The sequence below is a fragment of the Erpetoichthys calabaricus genome, chromosome 16 (genome assembly GCF_900747795.2).
Source record: "Erpetoichthys calabaricus chromosome 16, fErpCal1.3, whole genome shotgun sequence".
Taxonomy (NCBI): Eukaryota; Metazoa; Chordata; class Cladistia; order Polypteriformes; family Polypteridae; genus Erpetoichthys; species Erpetoichthys calabaricus.
The window spans coordinates 88,535,394-88,556,671 of record NC_041409.2 but is presented as its reverse complement, the minus strand read 5'-3'; the positions used below and the strand labels follow the sequence as shown (position 1 = coordinate 88,556,671).

The 21,278-nt window shown below is 43.9% G+C and overlaps 2 protein-coding genes across 2 annotated transcripts in view; one reads left to right on the top strand and one right to left on the bottom strand.

Annotated features, from left to right (window-relative positions):
* Window positions 1–8,872: 8,872 nt before the first annotated feature.
* On the top strand, window positions 8,873–21,182 carry LOC114666520 (photoreceptor outer segment membrane glycoprotein 2-like). Its single transcript, XM_028821417.2, has 3 exons — window positions 8,873–9,617; window positions 17,192–17,438; window positions 20,077–21,182. Exons 1-3 carry the CDS (start codon window positions 9,037–9,039, stop codon window positions 20,332–20,334), a joined length of 1,086 nt encoding a protein of 361 aa, XP_028677250.2. The 5' UTR covers window positions 8,873–9,036; the 3' UTR covers window positions 20,335–21,182.
* ubr1 (ubiquitin protein ligase E3 component n-recognin 1) overlaps window positions 17,930–21,278 on the bottom strand; it is a 149,157-nt gene continuing 145,808 nt past the window's right edge. Inside the window, exon 37 of the mRNA XM_051919763.1 lies at window positions 17,930–17,974. Within this exon, the coding sequence (XP_051775723.1) occupies window positions 17,945–17,974 (30 nt within the window). The 3' untranslated portion in view covers window positions 17,930–17,944. The remainder of the gene's footprint in view (window positions 17,975–21,278) is intronic.

The window sequence follows — 21,278 nt, the reverse complement described above, 5'->3', positions numbered from 1 at the left end:
TATACCACATTTTTGAAGAAATTACTTTGACTTGAAAAACGCCACACTAATCCTTTAAAATTTTATAGTGTGAGATGCCATCTTTTATAGTTGTCCTGTGTGGATGTCACATGCCACACTCCCATTTAACTCACTGTGTCCTACAACACAAAATGGTGGCACCATGAGAAAAAATGTAAACAATCATCCATTAGCCAACCTGCTATATCCTAACTACAGGGTCACGAGGGTCTGCTGGAGCCAATCTCTGCCAACACAGGGCACAAGCCAGGAAACAAACCCTGGGCAGGGCACGCACACACACACACACACCAAGTACAATTTAGGATTGCCAGTGCACCTAACCTGCATGTCTTTGGACTGTGGGAGGAAACCCACGCAGACACGGGGAGAACATGCAAACTCCACGCACGCACGGGTCTCCTAACTGTGAGGCAGCGGCGCTACCCACTGCGCCACCGTGCCGCCCGAGTTTCATTATACGTTTCATAAATGACACTGCATCATATTTTTGCCTCCTGCGCGTCACACTTGCATGTCATGCACATGCAACATTAAAAGAAAAATGCTTAGAAAATGAAAAAGACAGAGCGTGCAATAGAGCAGATTAAAGTGGCGCAAACCATTTTTCAGATGCATGAGGAATCCCTCTTGCTATGATATAAAATGATAAAGACTTCAAGTGCATCCGGTCCCTCAAAGCAATCCGATTGGTTAGTTTGGCTTTGTTGATGTGATCGAAAAAAGGAAGTGCAAGGCACACAAGGAGACGAAACGGCGTACGGGACACAATCTTCAAAGATGGGAAGTATACAAGTGGACAGGAGGAGCGCAAGGCACCTCAGAATAACAGAATCTGAGAAGCAGGCTTTATGGTAACGAGCTCGAGAGGTTCAGACACGCAAGGAGGAGTAAAGGTGGAGAGTCGCCTTCAAAACAGGGGATGTATAAAGCCAACAAGAGTATGAACAGAAGGCCTATGAGAATGCATCGACAGAGGGAGCTAAGAGAGGCTCAGACACACGTGCATACGGAGGAAAAAAAGTACATTTAGGGCAAGAGAAACCAAATTTTTCTAAATTTGTTCTATTACCTGTCTTCGATATCCTTAATAAAAGGATAAGTGTCTTGTGTGTGTGTGTCTGTCCTGTTGCTATGTCTCTGTCAGTCCAAAAGATAGTCCATCACAAACATTTGAGCATTTTTCATTCCGACAGATGGCGCATTCGAAACATCAACACTTCTTTTACGAATCCCATGTCAAGTGGCATATAACAGCGACATACGCACTGCATGGTGCACTCCAAATGTTAACGCTGAGGTCGACGTTTGATTACTTTGATTTCAACCCATCTTAGACGGGTAGCACAGTGAGTATCGAAATAAAAAAATACACTGAGGGCAACATGTTTGAAAGAGTGAACTCACCGTGTGGAGTTACAAAAAAAAGGACAGAATAAGAAATTAGACAATCAGAGGCAGTGGGAGAGATAAAGTTCAAACTTACTTCAGTCTCCTTTGTTCTCCATTCTGATGCTCCGTTTGAACTTCAGCAGGTTGTCTTGACAATGTCTGCATGCCTAAATGCATTGAGTTGCTGCCATGTGATTGGCCGATTAGATATTTGCGTTAACAAGCAGTTGAACGGGTGTACCTAATAAAGTGGCCGGTGTGTGTACACCTCCTCTTCTCTCTGTACACCTCCTCACTTATCATCCACTTATTCCCACATTTTGTAATCATGCTTTGGACTTTTAAGTCCAACTCGCATAATGTAGTTAGCAGACGCTACCACAACTCACCGGCAGCTATCCGTTTTTTTTTTATTTCCCCATGTTACAAGACCGCCTCTTGTACTTTTTCAGGATTAATTAATATCCCCATTCCAGTTAGGGCCAGGCATTTTAAGGCAGTATAACTCGGTCACGGAAGTCCATGACTGTACGTACGACCAACCATAACCAACATGCGATATACTCAATATCTGACTAAGACCTTCCATGCCGTCATAATCAGAAGCATATTTTATATATATATACTAGACAAAGAGCCCGTTTCGACAACGTAAGATGAAACGGGAACGAGTGCAATAGTAATAAGTATAAGCACCACTAACCTGATATAGGTGTATTGAATGAATGCGTAATTAGGCCTCGAGCTGTAGTCGAAATCGCCTTTCAGGCCTCTAGAGCAGGGGTCCTCAATCCCAGTCCTGGAGGGCCGCAGTGGCTGCAGGTTTTTGTTCTAACCTGGTTGCTTAATTAGAAAGCAATTCTGCCAATAATTTAATTTCATGGCTTGTTAGTGCTTTAACTCTGCTATGTCAGGTCATTCTCATATCCTGGATTTTCTTGCCCTTTCTAAGGATATCATTCAAATGATTTGAAGGCTAAGATAGATAGATAGATAGATAGATAGATAGATAGATAGATAGATAGATAGATAGATAGATAGATAGATAGATAGATAGATAGATAGATAGATACTTTATTAATCCCAATGGGAAATTCACATTCTCCAGCAGCAGCATACTGATACAATAAATAATATTAAATTAAAGATTGATAATAATGCAGGTGAATAACGGACAATAACTTTGTATAATGTTAAATGTTAACGTTTACCCCCCCGGGTGGAATTGAAGAGTCGCATAGTGTGGGGGAGGAACGATCTCCTCAGTCTGTCAGTGGAGCAGGACGGTGACAGCAGTCTGTCTCTGAAGCTGCTCCTCTGTCTGGAGATGATCCTGTTCAGTGCATGCAGTGGATTCTCCATGATTGACAGGAGTCTGCTTAGTGCCCGTCGCTCTGCCACAGATGTCAAACTGTCCAGCTCTGTGCCAACAATAGAGCCTGCCTTCCTCACCAGTTTGTCCAGGCGTGAGGCGTCCTTCTTCTTTATGCTGCCTCCCCAGCACACCACCGCATAGAAGAGGGCGCTCACCACAACCGTCTGATAGAACATCTGCAGGATCTTATTGCAGATGTTGAAGGACGCCAGCCTTCTAAGGAAGTATAGTCGGCTCTGTCCTTTCTTGCACAGAGCATCAGTATTGGCAGTCCAGCCTAATTTATCATCCAGCTGCACTCCCAGGTATTTATAGGTCTGTACCCTCTGCACACAGTCACCTCTGATGATCACGGGGTCCATGAGGGACCTGGGCCTCCTAAAATCCACCACCAGCTCCTTGGTTTTGCTGGTGTTCAGGTGTAGGTGGTTTGAGTCGCACCATTTAACAAAGTCCTTGATTAGGTCCCTATACTCCTCCTCCTGCCCACTCCTGATGCAGCCCACGATAGCAGTGTCATTAGCGAACTTTTGCACGTTGCTGGACTCCGAGTTGTATTGGAAGTCCGATGTATTTAGGCTGAACAGGACTGGAGAAAGTACAGTCCCCTGTGGCGCTCCTGTGTTGCTGACCACAACGTCAGACGTGCAGTTCCTGAGACGCACATACTGAGGTCTGTCTTTAAGATAGTCCACGATCCATGCCACCAGGTATGAATCTACTCCCATCTCTGTCAGCTTGTCCCTAAGGAGCAGAGGTTGGATGGTGCTGAAGGCGCTAGAGAAGTCCAGAAACATAATTCTTACAGCACCACTGCCTCTGTCCAAGTGGGAGAGGGATCGGTGTAGCATGTAGATGATGGAATCTTCCGCTCCCACCTTCTCCTGATATGCAAACTGCATATGCAAATGGAGGAGAAATCTCAGTTCTTCACTTTTTCCTCTTCAATTTCCTTCCAAGTATTTAATTTAACCCAATAGTGCATGATAAATACACACAGGTGTAAATGGTAACAAGCTAAATGGAGAAATGCTGCTCTCTTTTGTCATTTACATGTTATTGCTAATTAGGAGCCATTAAAAGCCAAGAATACGGCTGTTTAAGACTAAAATAAGCAATAAGGGTTCAAAATCTTAACAAGCGAGACAACTAAAGTGAAACAGAAGTGTTACTGGAGCAATAAGTGCTTCTTATTAAGCAATTGGGTTGGAGCAAAAACCTGCAGCCACTGTGGCCCTCCAGGACCGTGATTGAGGACCCCTGTTCTAGAGCTTTAATCGAAGTCGCCTTTCTCTTTGAATTTTCGCGGCTGTAAATCCGCCGCCTGCCGCGATGTTGGTCTCTTAAGGTTTTTCGGGCAGCTGCGCAGAAGGCGACTGCGCATTCGGCTTCAGACGGACGTGAGTGAGGAGACTGGCGAGTTATATATTAAGATTACATTATAAATATGATACGGTTATTAATTTAGCCACAATCCTGCCGACTACGCCATTTTGTTTCCTTTTAGGGGGCATTATAGCTTCCTAGTTGGAATAAGTTCTTTTAAAATTGCGGCGTTTTAAGTAACCGAAAAATATAAAGATATGATATAAAAGGCGATATCCCTCCCACAGTCATACAGCGGTAAAAATCACATAAGAGAAAATAACTTGGCTTTCTTTACTGACGATTTACGCGGCATTACAGACGGGAAGCCTATGGCAAACTTTATCAAGGTGGGATCTTGATCTTTACAGTCTACCATCTTTCGTCGCTGCGCTGAAAGGATTTTCAGGACGGATGACATGATCTTCCGTCCATTGGCTTCGAAGTGTTAGGCAGCAGTCCAAGTTTTCTCCATGTGTAGGCCCTTCCTTGGTTTCCAAACAGGGAATAGAAAGGATTCAATTTCATCTCTAACATACAGGAATAGTACAATGCCTATTTTTGCAGTTGTCCCCTTCATTCTCCAAATGCTAGACTAGCAGTTTTTAAATGCTGACAGCCCCTGTGTGCTAACTTTGGCCTGCACATGTGAGTGAATTTATAAAATAATTTCTTGTACAGAGCACAGTGACATTAAACTTACATTCTTGTCACACTGTGACTGGCTCCTAGACTTTGATGGGCAGGCCCCAGTCTGTCAGGATTGGTAATAGGATTTCAGCCACCATTTTCACAAACACAGGCACCCCACAGGGATGTGTCTTCAGCCCCATCCTCTACACCCTGTTCACCCACGACTGTGTCGCCTGCCACAAAGATAACATCATCCTGAAGTTCACAGACAACACCGCAGTGATAGGATGCATCACTGGTGGGGATGAGGCGGCCAGTCCGGCGTCATGGTGCGAGGACAACAACCTCACCCTCAACACAGACAAGACGAAGGAGAGGATAGTGGACATGAGGAAGGAGAGGAGACCTCACCAGCCACTGTTCATCCGAGGGCTTGAAGTGGAAAGGGTGAGCAGCATTAAATACCTGGGCATCTACATCAGTGAGGACCTCACTTGGACACTTAACACCACACAGCTGGTCAAGAGGGCTCAACAATGGCTGTACTTTCAGAGGAGGCTGAGGAAGTTTGGTATGTCGACTAAGATCCTCGGCAACTTTTACGGCTGCATTGTTGAGAGCATCTTGACCAGCTGCATCACCGTGTGGTACGGCAACACTACTGCTATGGACCGCAAACGCCTGCAGAGAGTGGTAAAGACTGCTGAGAAGATCACCAGGACCTCACTGCCCTCTCTGCAGAGCATCTACAACTGCAGAGTCCGCAGGAGAACTGCCTCGATCCTCAGGGACCCCAGGCAGGAGGTATAGAAGTATGAAGTGCAGGACTTCCAGGCTAAAGAACTCTTTCTGTTCCAAGGCCATTAGACTCCTAAATAACTGACTGGACTTTATAACCGTGGTCCACCTCATTCTATCAACCTCACACAACTGTATTGGACTTGTCCATTACACACCTACCTGCACAGTTACACTTTATATTTCTATTCTGTTTTTATACTTTCCGGATGCACTGTAAGTAATAGAGGCAGCATAAAGTATTCACAGCACATCACTTTTTCCACATTTTGTTATGTTACAGCCTTATTCCAAAATGGATTAAATTCATTTTTTTTCCTCAGAATTCTACACACAACACCCCATAATGACAACGTGAAAAAAGTTTACTTGAGGTTTTTGCAAATTTATTAAAAATTAAAAAAACTGAGAAAGCACATGTCCATAAGTATTCACAACCTTTGCTCAATACTTTGTCGATGCCCCTTTGGCAGCAATTCCAGCCTCAAGTCTTTTTGAATATGATGCCACAAGCTTGGCACACCTCTCCTTGGCCAGTTTTGCCCATTCCTCTTTGCAGCACCTCTCAAGCTCCATCAGGTTGGATGGGAAGCGTCGGTGCACAGCCATTTTAAGATCTCTCCAGAGATGTTCAATCAGATTCAAGTCTGGGCTCTGGCTGGGCCACTCAAGGACATTCACAGAGTTGTCCTGAAGCCACTCCCTTGATATCTTGGCTGTGTGCTTAGGGTCGTTGTCCTGCTGAAAGATGAACCGTCGCCCCAGTCTGAGGTCAAGAGCGCTCTGGAGCAGGTTTTCATCCAGGACGTCTCTGTACATTGCTGCAGTCATCTTTCCCTTTATCCTGACTAGTCTCCCAGTCCCTGCCACTGAAAAACATCCCCACAGCATGATGCTGCCACCACCATGCTTCACTGTAGATAGATAGATAGATAGATAGATAGATAGATAGATAGATAGATAGATAGATAGATAGATAGATAGATAGATAATTAATCCCAAGGGGAAATTCACATACTCCAGCAGCACCTTACTGATACAAAAAAACAATATTAAATGAAAGATTGATAATAATGCAGGTAAAAACAGACAATAACTTTATATAATGTTAATGTTTACCCCCCCTGGGTGGAATTGAAGAGTCGCATAGTTTGGGGGAGGAATGATCTCCTCAGTCTGTCAGTGGAGCAGGATGGTGATAGCAGTCTGTCTCTGAAGCTGCTGCTCTGTCTGGAGATGATCCTGTTCAGTGGGGATGGTATTGGCCTGGTGATGAGCGGTGCCTGGTTTCCTCCAAACGTGACGCCTGGCATTCACACCAAAGAGTTCAATCTTTGTCTCATCAAGCCAGAGAATTTTCTTTCTCATGGTCTGAGAGTCCTTCAGGTACCTTTTGGCAAACTCCAGGTGGGCTGCCATGTGCCCTTTACTAAGGAGTGGCTTCCGTCTGGCCACTCTACCATACAGGCCTGATTGGTGGATTGCTGCAGAGATGGTTGTCCTTCTGGAAGGTTCTCCTCTCTCCACAGAGGACCTCTGGAGCTCTGACAGAGTGACCATCGGGTTCTTGGTCACCTCCCTGACGAAGGCCCTTCTCCCCCGATCGCTCAGTTTAGATGGCCGGCCAGCTCTAGGAAGAGTCCTGGTGGTTTCCAACTTCTTCCACTTACGGATGATGGAGGCCACTGTGCTCATTGGGACCTTCAAAGCAGCAGAAATTTTTCTGTAACCTTCCCCAGATTTGTGCCTCGAGACAAGCCTGTCTCGGAGGTCTACAGACAATTCCTTTGACTTCATGCTTGGTTTGTGCTCTGACATGAACTGTCAACTGTGGGATCTTCTATAGACAGGTGTGTGCCTTTCCAAATCAGGTCCAGTCAACTGAATTTACCACAGGTGGACTCCAATGAAGCTGCAGAAACATCTCAAGGATGATCAGGGGAAACAGGATGGACCTGAGCTCAATTTTGAGCTTCATGGCAAAGGCTGTGAATACTTATGTACATGTGCTTTCTCAATTTTTTTATTTAATAAATTTGCAAAAACCTCAAGTAAACTTTTTTCACGTTGTCATTATGGGGTGTTGTGTGTAGAATTCTGAGGAAAAATATGAATTTAATCCATTTTGGAATAAGGCTGTAACATAACAAAATGTGGAAACAGTGATGCGCTGGGAATACTTTCCGGATGCACTGTATAGAAGTATGACGTGCAGGACTTCCAGGCTAAAGAACTCTTTCTGTTCCAAGGTCAGTAGACTCCTAAATAACTGACTGGACTTTATAACCGTGGTCCACCTCATTCTATCGCCCTCACACAACTGTATTGGACTTGTCCATCACACACCTACCTGCACAGTTACACTTTATATTTCTATTCTGTTTTTATACTTTATGCTGCCTCTGTTACTTATTATCTATCTCCTACTTATTATTTATGTTTATCTTTATACGTTGGTTTTGTCATTTGGTGTGGACAGCAAAGAAAGAATTTCATTGTACAGGGAAACGTGTTTCCTTACTGTGCACACGACGACAAACTTTGAGCTGAACTCAGTGTGCTCAGGAAGCATTTGAAGATTCTCTTGTTTGGCGAATTTCTGTCTAAGTGATGTTAGCTGTTAGGTTTTGTAAATCGAGGAATTGCAATTTGTATTTTGTTCTGAGCTCTTCACTTGTGATGATCAATTTCGTATGCTTGTTCTGTAATACTTATTCCCAAGTAGTCCACCAGATAAAGCCGACCTCATTTGTAAGGCACTTTGGATAAATGCATTTAATAAGCAAATTAATACAAACGTAAATAAATCTCTTGATCACAAACTCTAAATGGTAAGTTAGTCGAAGTGATAGGAGCCTCGGGAGACACAAAGCGAGATGAAGGACTCGGAATGTAATTTTATCTCAGGGAGGAGTGGTGGCGTAGTGATTAGCTGGTCACATTAATCAGTCCAGCATATTTGGCAGACGCTTCCCTATCCCACAGCGACAGTTAAAAAGAACAGTGAACCGTTACAAGCCCCTCCAAAGTAGCTCAGTTTCTCCTTCCCCATCACACTTCAATGGATTTCATTAAAATTCCCAAAAACATTTCTGTGTTTTCTCTGAACTGGGGGAGAAGCAGATCCATTGGGATTCACTCATCACTAGATGCACAAATAACATTTGAATTTACTTTTAACTCCTTGTGTTTCTGAACACAATGAGAAGGAACATGCGACACCGGAATTCTCACAGGACATGAACGCAGCTTCTCCACTCCTCTATTAGATGTTGTGAAGGATCAGAGTGACTGCAACAAAAACGCCTCATCCGCTGAACAAACTTACATATCTTTGCAATTATCAGAGATTAATTATATATTTTTTTTTCTTCTCCTCCTCCAGACATTTTGACTTTGGGCATCCTAAACCATGATCATCTAGTGCCTGGATAATACAGCAAAAAAACAAAATGGCGGTACTCAAGGTGAAGTTCACCAAAACCAAGCGTTGCAAGCTGGCCCAAATTTTGTGGATCCTCAACTGGATTTCTGTAATCACCGGCATCATTCTCTTCAGCCTGGGTCTCTTCCTCAAAGTCGAGATCCGGAAAAAGAACGAAATCATGTACAATCGAGAAATCCATTCCGTCCCCAACATGCTCATTGCCGTTGGAGTCATAGCCTGTGGAATTAATTTCCTCGGCGGGAAGATCTGCTATGACTGCTCCGACTCCAATAAGTTTCATCGCTGGAAGCTAATCATGCTCCCCTACATTATCTGCACCTTCTTTTTCACCTTTTGCGTCCTGGTGGGGGCGCTAATGTGTTATACCATGAAGAATGAACTGGAAGAATCCCTTTACCTGGGCTTGAAGGAAGCATTAAAGTTCTACAAGGACACGGACATCCCTGGAAGGTGCTTCCTAAAGAAGACCGTTGACCTGCTGCAGATGGAGTTTCGCTGCTGCGGAAATAACGGCTTCCGGGACTGGTTTGAAATCCAGTGGATCAGCATGCGGTATCTGGATGTGTCCAATAAGGAGGTCCAGGAGTGAGTATCTACTTCAGGTTTATTTTGCAGATATATCATCATGCTATGGAGGTGCAGGGACAGGAACACTGGCCAGAATTGAGGGAAGGATGAATTTAGTAAAATACAGAGAGGTCCTTGAAGGAAACCTGCTACAGAGTGCACATCCCCTCAGACTGGGGTTCACCTTTCAGCCTGGGGGGGGACAGTAAGGAGATGACTGCTCGAGGAGCTGAGAGAGTGACAAGGAGTGTAAGGAGCTGGGAGCTGAGTGAGGTAGACGGGGCAAAGGTTTATGTAGAGCTTTGAAGGGGAGAAGCAGAATCTTGAATTTAATCCTTGATGGAACCGACTGGTAACCAGTGAAGCTGGGAGAGAACAGGAGAGACGTGAGCAAAACGCTTTGTGTGGGTGAGGACTCTAGCTGTGGAGTTCTGAATGTTCTGTAGGCCTCTGTGTAGATCATGCAGGGAGGCCAATGAAGAGGGAATTACAGTAATCAATACGAGACATTATGAAACAATGAACCAGAGTTTGAACATCAGATAAGGGCAGAAATGGACGGAGGCGGGCAATGTTACCGAGATGATAGAATGAAATTTCGGAAAGAGACCTGATGTGTGATCCAACAGTGCACAACAGGACATTCAGACTCTTCAGTATTTTTTGAAGCCTTTTCCTGTGGCCTTGTGCATTTCTTTGACTTTGCTTCTCACATCAGCAGAATGCTCCTTTGCCTTCATTTCTGTAGATTGTCCAACACGGGCTATGGGGACGTTTTATATCCAGAGAGATATAAAGGACTCACAATAGGACCTAATTATGTGTAATTACGACTGTCACCTTTGTGATTCAGTTGTCATTTGTGTAAACCTGGAGCTTCCAAACAACAGAGGCATAAATACTTAGAGTATGTAAACTCCAACTTCTGAGTTTGTCTTCTTCAGTTAAAAATCTACAGAAAATAGTTTACTTTGACTTTTGAAAACATATTGTTAAAGCATAAGAGCGGACACTAAAAATCTTAAAATGTACAAATCATTAGACATGCAGAAAATTAGGATGACTTTCAGGGGGATTGAACAACAACAATATTTATTTCTATAGCACATTTTCATACAAATAATGGAGCTCAGAGTGCTGTACATCAGGCATGTCAAACAGGTGGCCCGCGACAGAAATCTGTGCGGCCCGCATGACAGATCCTAGTTAGCACTAAACATGTACAAAATGATTACTATCGTTTGTGATTGAATCATTCTGCATCTTCGGCTTTACTTATTGACTTTTCTTACTTCTGCCTTCTGACAAAAGCACGTTTTAATAATTCTTTGCCTTTATATTGCGCTTTTCTCACTACTCAAAGCGCTTAGCGATTGCAGGTTAAGGGCCTTGCTCAAGGGCCCAACAGAGCAGAGTCCCTTTTGGCATTTTACAGGATTCGAACCGGCGACCTTCCGATTGCCAGTGCAGATCCCTAGCCTCAGAGCCACCACTCCGCCATGGCGTTGCGGTACCGGAAACGTCATCTGCTAGTATAGCCACGAGCCTTGACCAAAGTTAATGAGCCGCAGCGTCACAACTGAAGTGCTAGGCTGCAGCAGCCTGGCAGCAGGGGCGGCCTTAGGCATGTGCACAGGGCCGCCACGTCAATATATATTGAATATAAAACAAAGACAAAAAATAACGACACAGCTGACGGCAATGTGGCTGAAAAACATTGTGTTTCTTGTTAATTAGTACGCTGTATTTACTAATGTCGCTCAAGTTGGAGCAGTAAGCTATGTAGTATTATAACGTTCTGCTGTGATGAGAATATCACGGGCCGCCACTTGGTTTTCAAGTTACGGACACGCGCATATAGAAGCGTGCCATGAGCACAAGGCGGCTATGCGGTGTCCACAACGCTTTCATAACATACCATATTGACATTGGCGGGCGAAGGGGCCACCGATTCTTTCTCTGCCCAGGGCCACCACGAGCCTAGAGCCGCCCCTGGCAGGCTACACTACTGGCTGGGCTGCTGAGACTGGCCACTGGGCAGAACTGACCATCACGTGTAGTAATAGCTCGCATATTTTCACGTTTTTTTTGCTCTAGTTTTATGTAATTTTGTGCTAGTATTGTAACAAACAGTTAGTGCAGACTACAGCTGAAGATCTGAAGTGGACGCGAGAAGTTGGCGAGTTGATTATTAACAAATTTTTGTGATTTTGAGTTTGTAAAATTATTGTAGGTCAGGGGGCTTTTTGCATATCGGCTTATTTTACAATATAAACTTTGAAGTAAACTTTGATTTTTGGAGGATTTGTTTTCCAACTTGAATTACTGAGCAATGAATTCAGTGAGTGTTTTCGTAATATCAGTTCACACGAACAGGACTTTGCGCCGTTTACATCACCCTACTCTTACAATGTTGAGAAAGCGCCTGAGAATATCCAAATGGATTTGATTGAACTGCAGTGAGATTCTATTCTGAAGGCAAAATACAACGAAGTTGGTGTGCCAGGCTTGTATGCTTACCTGCCATCCTCGTATGTGCAGATCTGTAAGTTGGCATTGAGAGTACTGTCTATGTTCGGAAGCACTTACCTTTATGAGCAATTGTTTTTGCTAATGAAAGCTACCAAAACCCCACATCGCTCAAGACTTACCGTCGAGCACCTTTCATCAATCATAAAAGTTGCAGCTGCACGAGATTTCAAGCCTGATATTGACGAACTGGTTACTAACAAGAGATGCGAAGTGTCGGGACAAAAGAAATAGATCTCACACTGTGAGGCTCCTATATAAGCAATGAATATAATATAATGAATATAACATAGTAATATAAGAACCTAGTTAAGAGGCTAAGACTCTAATTTTTTTTTTTTGTTCTTATTTTCACCTTATACAATTTCTTGTATTAGGAATTTGTTAGTTTTTGCATACCCCTTGGGGTCAGAGCGCAGGGTTAGCCATTGTACAGCGCCCCTGGAGCAATTACAGGTTAAGGGTCTTGCTCAAGGGCCCAGCAGAGTAGGATCTCTTTTTTTGGCAGTGACGGGGATTTCAACCGCCAATCTTCGGGATACCAGCACAGATCCTTAGCCTCAGAGCCACATAAATTGCTTTTCTTTAAACTTTAAGTGTTACATTTTCTTAAGTTTTCAGTATGTTACAGTGCAGCCCGCTGACGCACGTATGGCAGTCGAAGCGGCCCACCAATGGTAGTGAGTTTGACATGCCTGCTTTACATGATGAAGAAAGAGGGGAAAAAGACAAAATAAGAATTAAAATAAGAGAACACTAATTAACATAGAATAAAAGTAAGGTCCGATGGCCAGGGAGGACAGAAAAAACAAAAAAAAAACTCCAGACGGCTGGAGAAAAAAATAAAATCTGCAGGGGTACCGAGGCCACGAGACCACCCAGCCCCCTCTAGGCATTCTACCCAACATCAATGACCTCAATCAGTCCTCATGGTATTCATTGTTCTCATGGAAGGACGGTCACATGGACTTCTGGTCTTTAATCCATCAATGTAGGGACAATCACGGTGCTTTGATCAGGTGGTGGTGGTGCAGGTCGCCACCACAGAAAACCGGAAAAAGAACAGAAGAGAGAGTAGAGATTAGTACGGATTTTGGAGCCACCATGAATAATAATAATAATAATTGAATATATAGAGTGTGGAATGCAGGCCGGACACAGACAGGCAGACATCGGTATATGCACCACAACACGTTTATTATACACTATATTTACAAAGGTGAACACGCACAACCCAGTGCCACAGCACCAATCACCCCAAAAGTCCAGGCCCTCAATACAATGCCTTTCTCTCTTCTGGTCCACCTCCACTCCTCTCCTCTCCTCTGAGCGCTGTCCTCTTCCACCCGACTCCAGCCATCGAATGGAGGGAGGCGGCCCCTTTTATACACACCCGGATGTGCTCTCCAGGTGTCTTCAGATGAGCTTCCACCGGCACTCCCCAGTGTGGCAGAAGTACCGGCTCCGCACCTGGAAGCACTCTGGGTGTCCCTGCTCCTCTTCCCCGCAGCACTTCCGGGTGTGGCGTAAGTTCTGAGGTCCAGGACTCCGTAGGCATCGGGGTGCCTCCTGGTGGTGACCATGGGCCCCTACAGGGTTGGTCCCCAAAGCAACCAGGGTGGTCACCCCCTCATGGTCCAGAGGAGGCGCAAGCCCTCCTCTGGTCCTCCTGGCTGGGTACCACCCCTAGCTGCATGCCACAACAGCATCAGGATTAAACTAAGATTAAGTTCTGAGAAAGCCACGTTAAAGTGATGTGCTTTCAGCAGTTTTTTAAAGTGCTCCACTGTATTAGCCTGGTGAATTCCTATCAGTCAGCTATTCCAGATTTTAGGTGCAGAACAGCAGAAGGCCGCCTCACCATTTGTTTTAAGTTTAGCTCTTGGTATTCTAAGCAGACCCTCATTTGAAGATCTAAGGTTACGATTTGGAGTGTAAGGTGTCAGACATTCTGAAATATAAGATGGAGCGCAGATTATTTAAGGCTTTGTAAACCATAAGCAGTATTTTAAAGTCAATTCTAAATGACACAGGTAACCAGTGTAGTGACACTAAGACTGGTGTGATGTGCTCAGATTTTCTTTTCCTAGTTAAGATTCCAGCAGCTCATTCTGCACTCGTTGCAATCGATTGATGTCTTTTTTGGGTGGTCCTGAGAGGAGTGCGTTACTGTAATCTAGTCAGCTGAAAACAAAAGCGTGAACTAATTTCTCAGCATCTTTCAATGATATAAGAGGTCTAACTTTTGCTATGAAGAGTTTGGCACGCCACTGTATTCTTTACTTATTGTTGCATTTATCCATGATTGCATCTGCTGAATGCAGTTCAAGGTCATGAGGACCAAAGCATTGGGCAAAGGCAAACACCAAGCTCATATGGGGACCTACATTTTTGGAGCCCTGAAGCTTGAACTATTGTGAAGGTTCCTTCACAAACAGCAACGAGGTCTGAGTAACCTCTGTTATCTTCTTCAATGGGTTTGTTCCATGACACATTAGTACTTTTTTTTATTTAATTTAACCACTTTATGTCAGATTTTGATTAAAATTGCAGTACTGAATGACACTAAATTATTGTTATAAAAAAACAATAACAAAACATCGAAATTTTGGGTCCATGGCCAGGAAACCCCCCAGACTTTAATCCCATTGAGGACTTGTGGTCAATCCTCAAGAGGCAGGTGGACAAACAAAAAAACCACCCATTCTGACAAACGCCAAGCATTGATGATGCAAGAATGGGCTGCCATCAGTCAGGATTTGGCTCAGAAGTTGATGGACAGCAGGCCAGGGCGTATTGCAGAGGTCTTGACAACAAGAGAAGGGCCAACACTGCAAATATGGACTCTGTGCATAACCTTAATGTAATCCTCTTTAATAAAATCCCTGTATGCGTGCAGGTGTCTGTGTGTGGGTGTCTTCTGGTGAAGTGCGCATGCGCGGGGCACGGTGCAATGCGCGATATTACTGTCAGAGAAAATTACAGGCGTTTTACGGAAATACAAACCAGTATTACTGCGAGAGGAAATTAAAGGTACACAATACAGTGACGCATATTACAGCCACATACAAGCCAGTATTACTGTCAGAGGAGATTAAAGGCATATTACCGACGCGTACGCCTGTATTACCGCCAGAGAAAATTAAAGGTGTAATTACGGTCGTACAAGCCAGCGGATGTACAAGACGTTATCCTTCAATAAGGGCGCGCACAAAAAGGCGAGCCTCAAAAGGGCAACCTCAATTGGGCGCAGCGAATAAAGGCGCGCGTAAATAAAGATCTGCACCTTTGTTGCTCTTCACATATTCCAGAGCCATTTGAACTAAATTATCTACAAACGCCTTTATTTGCTGCGCTCAATTGAGGTCGCCCTTTTGAAGCTCGCCTTTTTGTGCGCGCCCTTATTGAATAGAGCCATACAAGACAGTATTACTGTCACAGAAAATTAAAGACACACAATACACGGCGGCAGTCCACGAAGAACGGTCAGCTCAGCAAGTAAACATCAACAAAAGAAAGAAAAATACGACCAACAAAAAGAATGAGGTCAAAGTCCCTTGCCATTTAATATAGACTGTTCCTACTAATGTTTATGCACTACTGTTCTAGCGCCCGTCATTGTAATGGGCTAAATGACTAGTTGTCAATAAAATCCTTTGAGATGTATGAAATGCTTGTAATTCTATTCCAGTATACCATAGAAACATTTGACAAAAAGATCTTTTTTTTTTTTTTATTTTATTTATAAATTTTATTGTAATCATTCCATACAAATAGATCAATTTATACAAAAAAGAATTGAAGATAAATCAAACCCCACCCTTGAGAAGGAGAGCATGGCCAAAGGAGAATTGCTTAGGGCTTTTTTAATAGTGCAAAGATAAACAAAAGAAAGGAAAAAAAAATATATATATATGTATATATATATATATATATATATATAGGTAAATAAAAAAATGGAGAAGGGAAAGAAATGCGGAAATAATTATTTCTTCTTATTCTAAAATAATATTGATTAGACCCTGCCAGGTTTTGAAAAAAATTCTGTACAGATCCTCTAACTGAGAATTTGATTTTTTCCAATTTCAAATAATATAAAACATCGGTTTCCCACTGACTTATCAGAGGAGAGTTAGGATTCTTCCAATTTAACAGAATAGTCTGCGTGCCAAAAGTGTAGTGAATGCAATCACAGTTTGCTTGTCCTTCTCCACTTCAAGTTCGTCTGGAAGAACACCGAACACAGCGGTTAGTGGGTTAGGAGGGATTGTGACCCCAAGGCTCTCTGAGAGGCATTTAAAGATTTTGGTCCAAAATGATGTTAGTTTGGTGCAGGCCCAGAACATGTGACCCAGTGAGGCAGGAGCTTGGTTGCAGCGTTCGCAGGTTGGATCTTGCCCTGGAAACATTTTGGACAGTTTTAAGCGAGACAGATGAGCTCGATATATAATTTTGAGTTGAATAATTCTATGCTTGGGCGGCATGGTGGCGCAGTGGGTAGCGCTTCTGCCTCGCAGTTAGGAGACCTGGGTTCGCTTCCCGGGTCCTCCCTGTGTGGAGTTTGCATGTTCTCCCCGTGTCTGCGTGGGTTTCCTCCCACAGTCCAAAGACATGCAGGTTAGGTGCATTGGTGATTCTAAATTGGCCCTAGTGTGTGCTTGGTGTGTTTGTGTGTGTCCTGCAGTGGGTTGGCACCCTGCCTGGGATTGGTTCCTGCCTTGTGCCCTGTGTTGGCTGGGACTGGCTCCAGCAGACCTCCGTGACCCTGTGTTCGGAATCAGCGGGTTGGAAATTGGATGGATGGATGGATAATTCTATGCTTTGTGCATATGGAGCTCAAGTGAATTCTCTGCAATGCTACCTTCCACTCCTTTTCTGATTTATTGATTGAGATATCTTTTTCCCAATGTTGTCCCAACATTGGGACAAAAAGATCTTAAAACACTGACGCAGCAAACTTTGTGAAAACCAACACTTGGGTCATTCTCAAAACTTTTGGCCACGACTGTACTCCTTGATGGGGCGCTGCCTTAATTTCTTTTTCCCTCTTCTCCCCTCTCCAGCCGCCTAAAGAGTAACGTGGACGGGAAGTACTTGATGGATTCAGTTCCTTTCAGCTGCTGTAATATTTACTCCCCTCGGCCCTGCATCCAGCATCAGCTGACCAACAACTCGGCCCACTACAGCTACGAATTCCAGACGGAGGAGCTCAATGTGTGGATGACCGGCTGCCGCCAAGCACTGCTCGAGTACTATATGCAGATCATGCAGTCGATTGGATTCACCGTTCTCATTATTTGGCTCTTCGAGGTAGGTTTTTACAGTGCAATGAATTTTTAATAAAATCTGTTTTCTGGGCCCATCCATCCACAAACCCATTTTCTGGGATAGTTATTCCGAAATTCTGAGAGAAATGTATTTGTAAATGATAGATTAGAAGGTCATTGTTACACGTACAGAGTGCAGTGCTAATCAGCATGCAACACATTGCCACTCTCTGGTTCCATCCCAGCAACTTTGGGTGCCAAACAAGACACATCCCTGGCTGGGATCGTCGGTCTGAACTGTGACACCCAACAAGTAACTAAACTTTCTTTAGGATGTCAAGGTTTATTAAGGAGTGAGGGACAGCAAATGTGAGCTAAACCATCATCTCAGGGAGGACTTGCTGGTAGGTCACTAACCAGAATTGAGTGAGGGGGACTTTAGTGATGGAATGGGGTCCCATTCAGGCCAAAATGGACAGCTGATCATCATTCCCAAATACCTGTGTCTGCATGGAGCTACAACCACTGGTCCTGCATGCATGAAGGAGTTCACTTGGTTGACTTCTTAAGTCCAGGAGTCTGCAGCTTATCCCTCTATCACTAGGCAAGGACGAAAAATAAATAAATAAATAACTTTAAATTTCTTGTAAAATGGTTTCAATATTTCCATAGTTGAAGCCTTGCGAGTGAAGTGACAAGCATGAGGCTGCATGGTAAGCCAATGTCCTGAAGCTGTGACACCACACAGTTGCTACGTATTTATGAGTATTTCATTACAATTCCCACTTCTGACTACAGAGTAACTTTCCAAGATCTCATCTCATTGCATCTTCTCAACCGCTTTTCAAGGTGAAGGTTGTGATGGCAGATTAGCCCAGACTTCCCTTCCAGGATTGCTGGGTAATTCCATGATGTTCCCTGTGCTAGCCAAAATATATAAACTCTCCAGTATGCCCTGGGTCTGTTGCCCAGTAGGATGAGCCTGGAGCAGCTCTACGGGAAGCCACTCTGGTGGAATCTTTACGACATGCCCATATCACCTCAACTGGCTCCTCTTGATCTGGAATGAGAACCAACTCTTCTCTAAGGCTCTCCTAAATCACTGGGCATCTCATCCTGTCACAGAGGGAGCCACCCTGGTAAAGAAACCTCATCTCTGCCACTTGTGCTCACATTCTCATTCTTTCGGTCATTACTCATGACTGACCAAAGGTTGACGGACAGGGATGTAGATCAACCAAGAGTTAGGTCTTTAAACTCCACTCCTGCTTCCCCAGCATGGTCTGGTACAGAGCCTATAGAACAACCGACGCCGCTTGAAGATCTCGCGTTCCCTTTTTTCCGTCACAACAAGTTCTCAAGATACTTGAACTGCTCCACTAAGGGTATTGTTCCCCCACCAACGCCCCACTTGCAGAGAGCAATCTACTCCTCTCCGAGAGAAACAACTATGAGATCAAACTTGGAGCTACTGATCCTCATCCCAGCCTCCTTACACATGAGTGTGTGCCAAAGGTCAGAGGAGAACATTGGCATAAAGCAACAATACTACCCTCTTGACTCCCCAACTGGCCACTTTGATATTCTGTCCAAGAAAACCATAAAACAGGAACAGAGACAAGACACAGCCTTGATGGAATCCCACATCCACAGTGAATAACACACAGCATTCTTGTAGGGAATAAACACCACACAAGAGAAGCCCTTTTACTCCATATTCCTGCAGCACCTTGAACAACACATGTCGAGGGACACAGTTGTATGCTTTTTCCTAAATCCACAAAACACATGTAGACGGAGTTATCATATTCCCATGCACTCTCCAGCAAATGCACCAGGGAAAAAAGCCAATCTACTGTTCCATAACCAGGATGGAATCCACAATGTTCCTCCTGTGTTTTTGGTTCAATCACTGGATGGATTCTTCCCTCCAGCATATGCCTTACCTTGGAGGTGGCGTTTGATCCCTCAGTAGCTGGAACACACCCTCTGGTCACCTTTCCTAAATATGGGGACCTCCATTCCAAGCATGCTTTACCAGCCTTCCATGAAACATTGAATAGACACATTAACCATGTGATCCCAGAGCTTTCAACATCTACAATCAGATTTCATCCACCTGATCATCCTTAACCATGAAGTTCTCGCACTACCATAGTGACTTCAGCAACAAAGATGGGATTTTCACCCCCTCACCACCGGGCATGTCCAATGCGGCCTCCTGGTAGGACTCACCTCTCACTTCTACTCTCAACTGGCCATAATTTTGCCCTACTTTTCAAATATGAAAAGTTTAAAATGTTCCCTCTAGTGGCTCTAACCATGTCTCTAAGGCCACCTTCCTTCATCCTGTCCTCGTAATAACCTAGGCTCTGCTTTTAAAGTGCTAGACCAAGAGCTGCCCTCTTATTTTCATATCAGCCTTCCATAGAGCTTATTCCGTTTCTCCATTGTGTCTGTAGCTCTTGCATGGCTCCTATATATTTATAGGACTTCACACTCCCTGTTGTGTAATTTCATTTGCACTGACATGTGGACACTGGCTGCACAAACTCTGTTTAGGCATTGGTAGGCCCTACCCATCTCAAGTGCCACCTCTAGTATTAGGTGATGCCAGGCTTTAGCAACTTAATTTTTTCTTGGTATTTCCACTAGATGTTCTGTTTTGTTTTTTCTTATAGCTGTCTGTTCTTACTGGGGTGCGCTATCTTCAAACAGCCTTGGAGAATGTCCTTCTGCAAGGTGACCCAGACTCTGAATCAGAGGGCTGGCTTCTTGAAAATGGCTTTGTAGAGACAGCTCGTACCAATTTTAACATTATTAAGAACCTTGGCAAATCAAACCAAATTAATGCGGTGTCCGGGAATGAGGACCCCAACCTCAACGTTACTCCCTCCAGCCATGGAGCTACTAGGACTCATATTCCAACTGTCAGCTAAGTACTGGAGTCTGGAGGGAGGATCAAACATCAACCCTGAGGGGCTTCACACCATCTCCAACAAAGATAATGGAATGGAAGATGACAGGAACTGGAACCATTGCCTTCAATCCAAACCACACCCATAATGTCCCCTGATCCCAACTGTCCAGGCCAAGGGTTAAATATGCAGGATCTTAAAAAAGCTGTTGGTTAACAAGAGACTTTGTTTCTGAAAGTCATGCTTAGAAGAATGAACACCTCAGGATGATTGGTCTGTTTCAACCGGGGTGATCTTTACTGATGGTGTACAAATCAGACATGTGAAACATTCCAACACCTGTAACTCACAAGAGGATTGGATGCTGATGGAACTTCATGGAGAAGAGGCCATTAGATGGGACCCAAAGGCTGTGTTGCTTGATGATCATCAAAGACAAGACATTACAAAGCTCCAGAGTGAGCAGGTTCAGACCACCATGTTTGGAAAGGCAAATGGCGAGAACTGTAAATGCGTCAACAACAGTCCCATTCACATAGTGCTACAAAGACTTGAGATGTGTGCTGATTCTCAGTGGCAGAACAACACAAGAGGAGAGACACTGGTGGAAGAAGTGGGACATTGCCTTATACTAGCTTCCAAGGAGCCAAAAAACGAACAATAAACTGAACATTTTATGGAACGTGCAGTCTTAAGCAATGACAGGTTGAAAAGATGGTATACTATGCAGACAAATGAACAAAAAAATGAATGAATTCAGAATTAATAAACATGTCAGAAAATGTAGACTTTAAATAAATCTTTTACTTGTAAGAATTTGCTACAACAGTCATTATGAAAATTCACACTTACTGTCTTTTTCCACAGCACACATACAGTGCATCTGGGAAATATTCACAGCGCATCACTTTTTCCACATTTTGTTATGTTACAGCCTTATTCCAGAATGGATTAAATTCATTTTT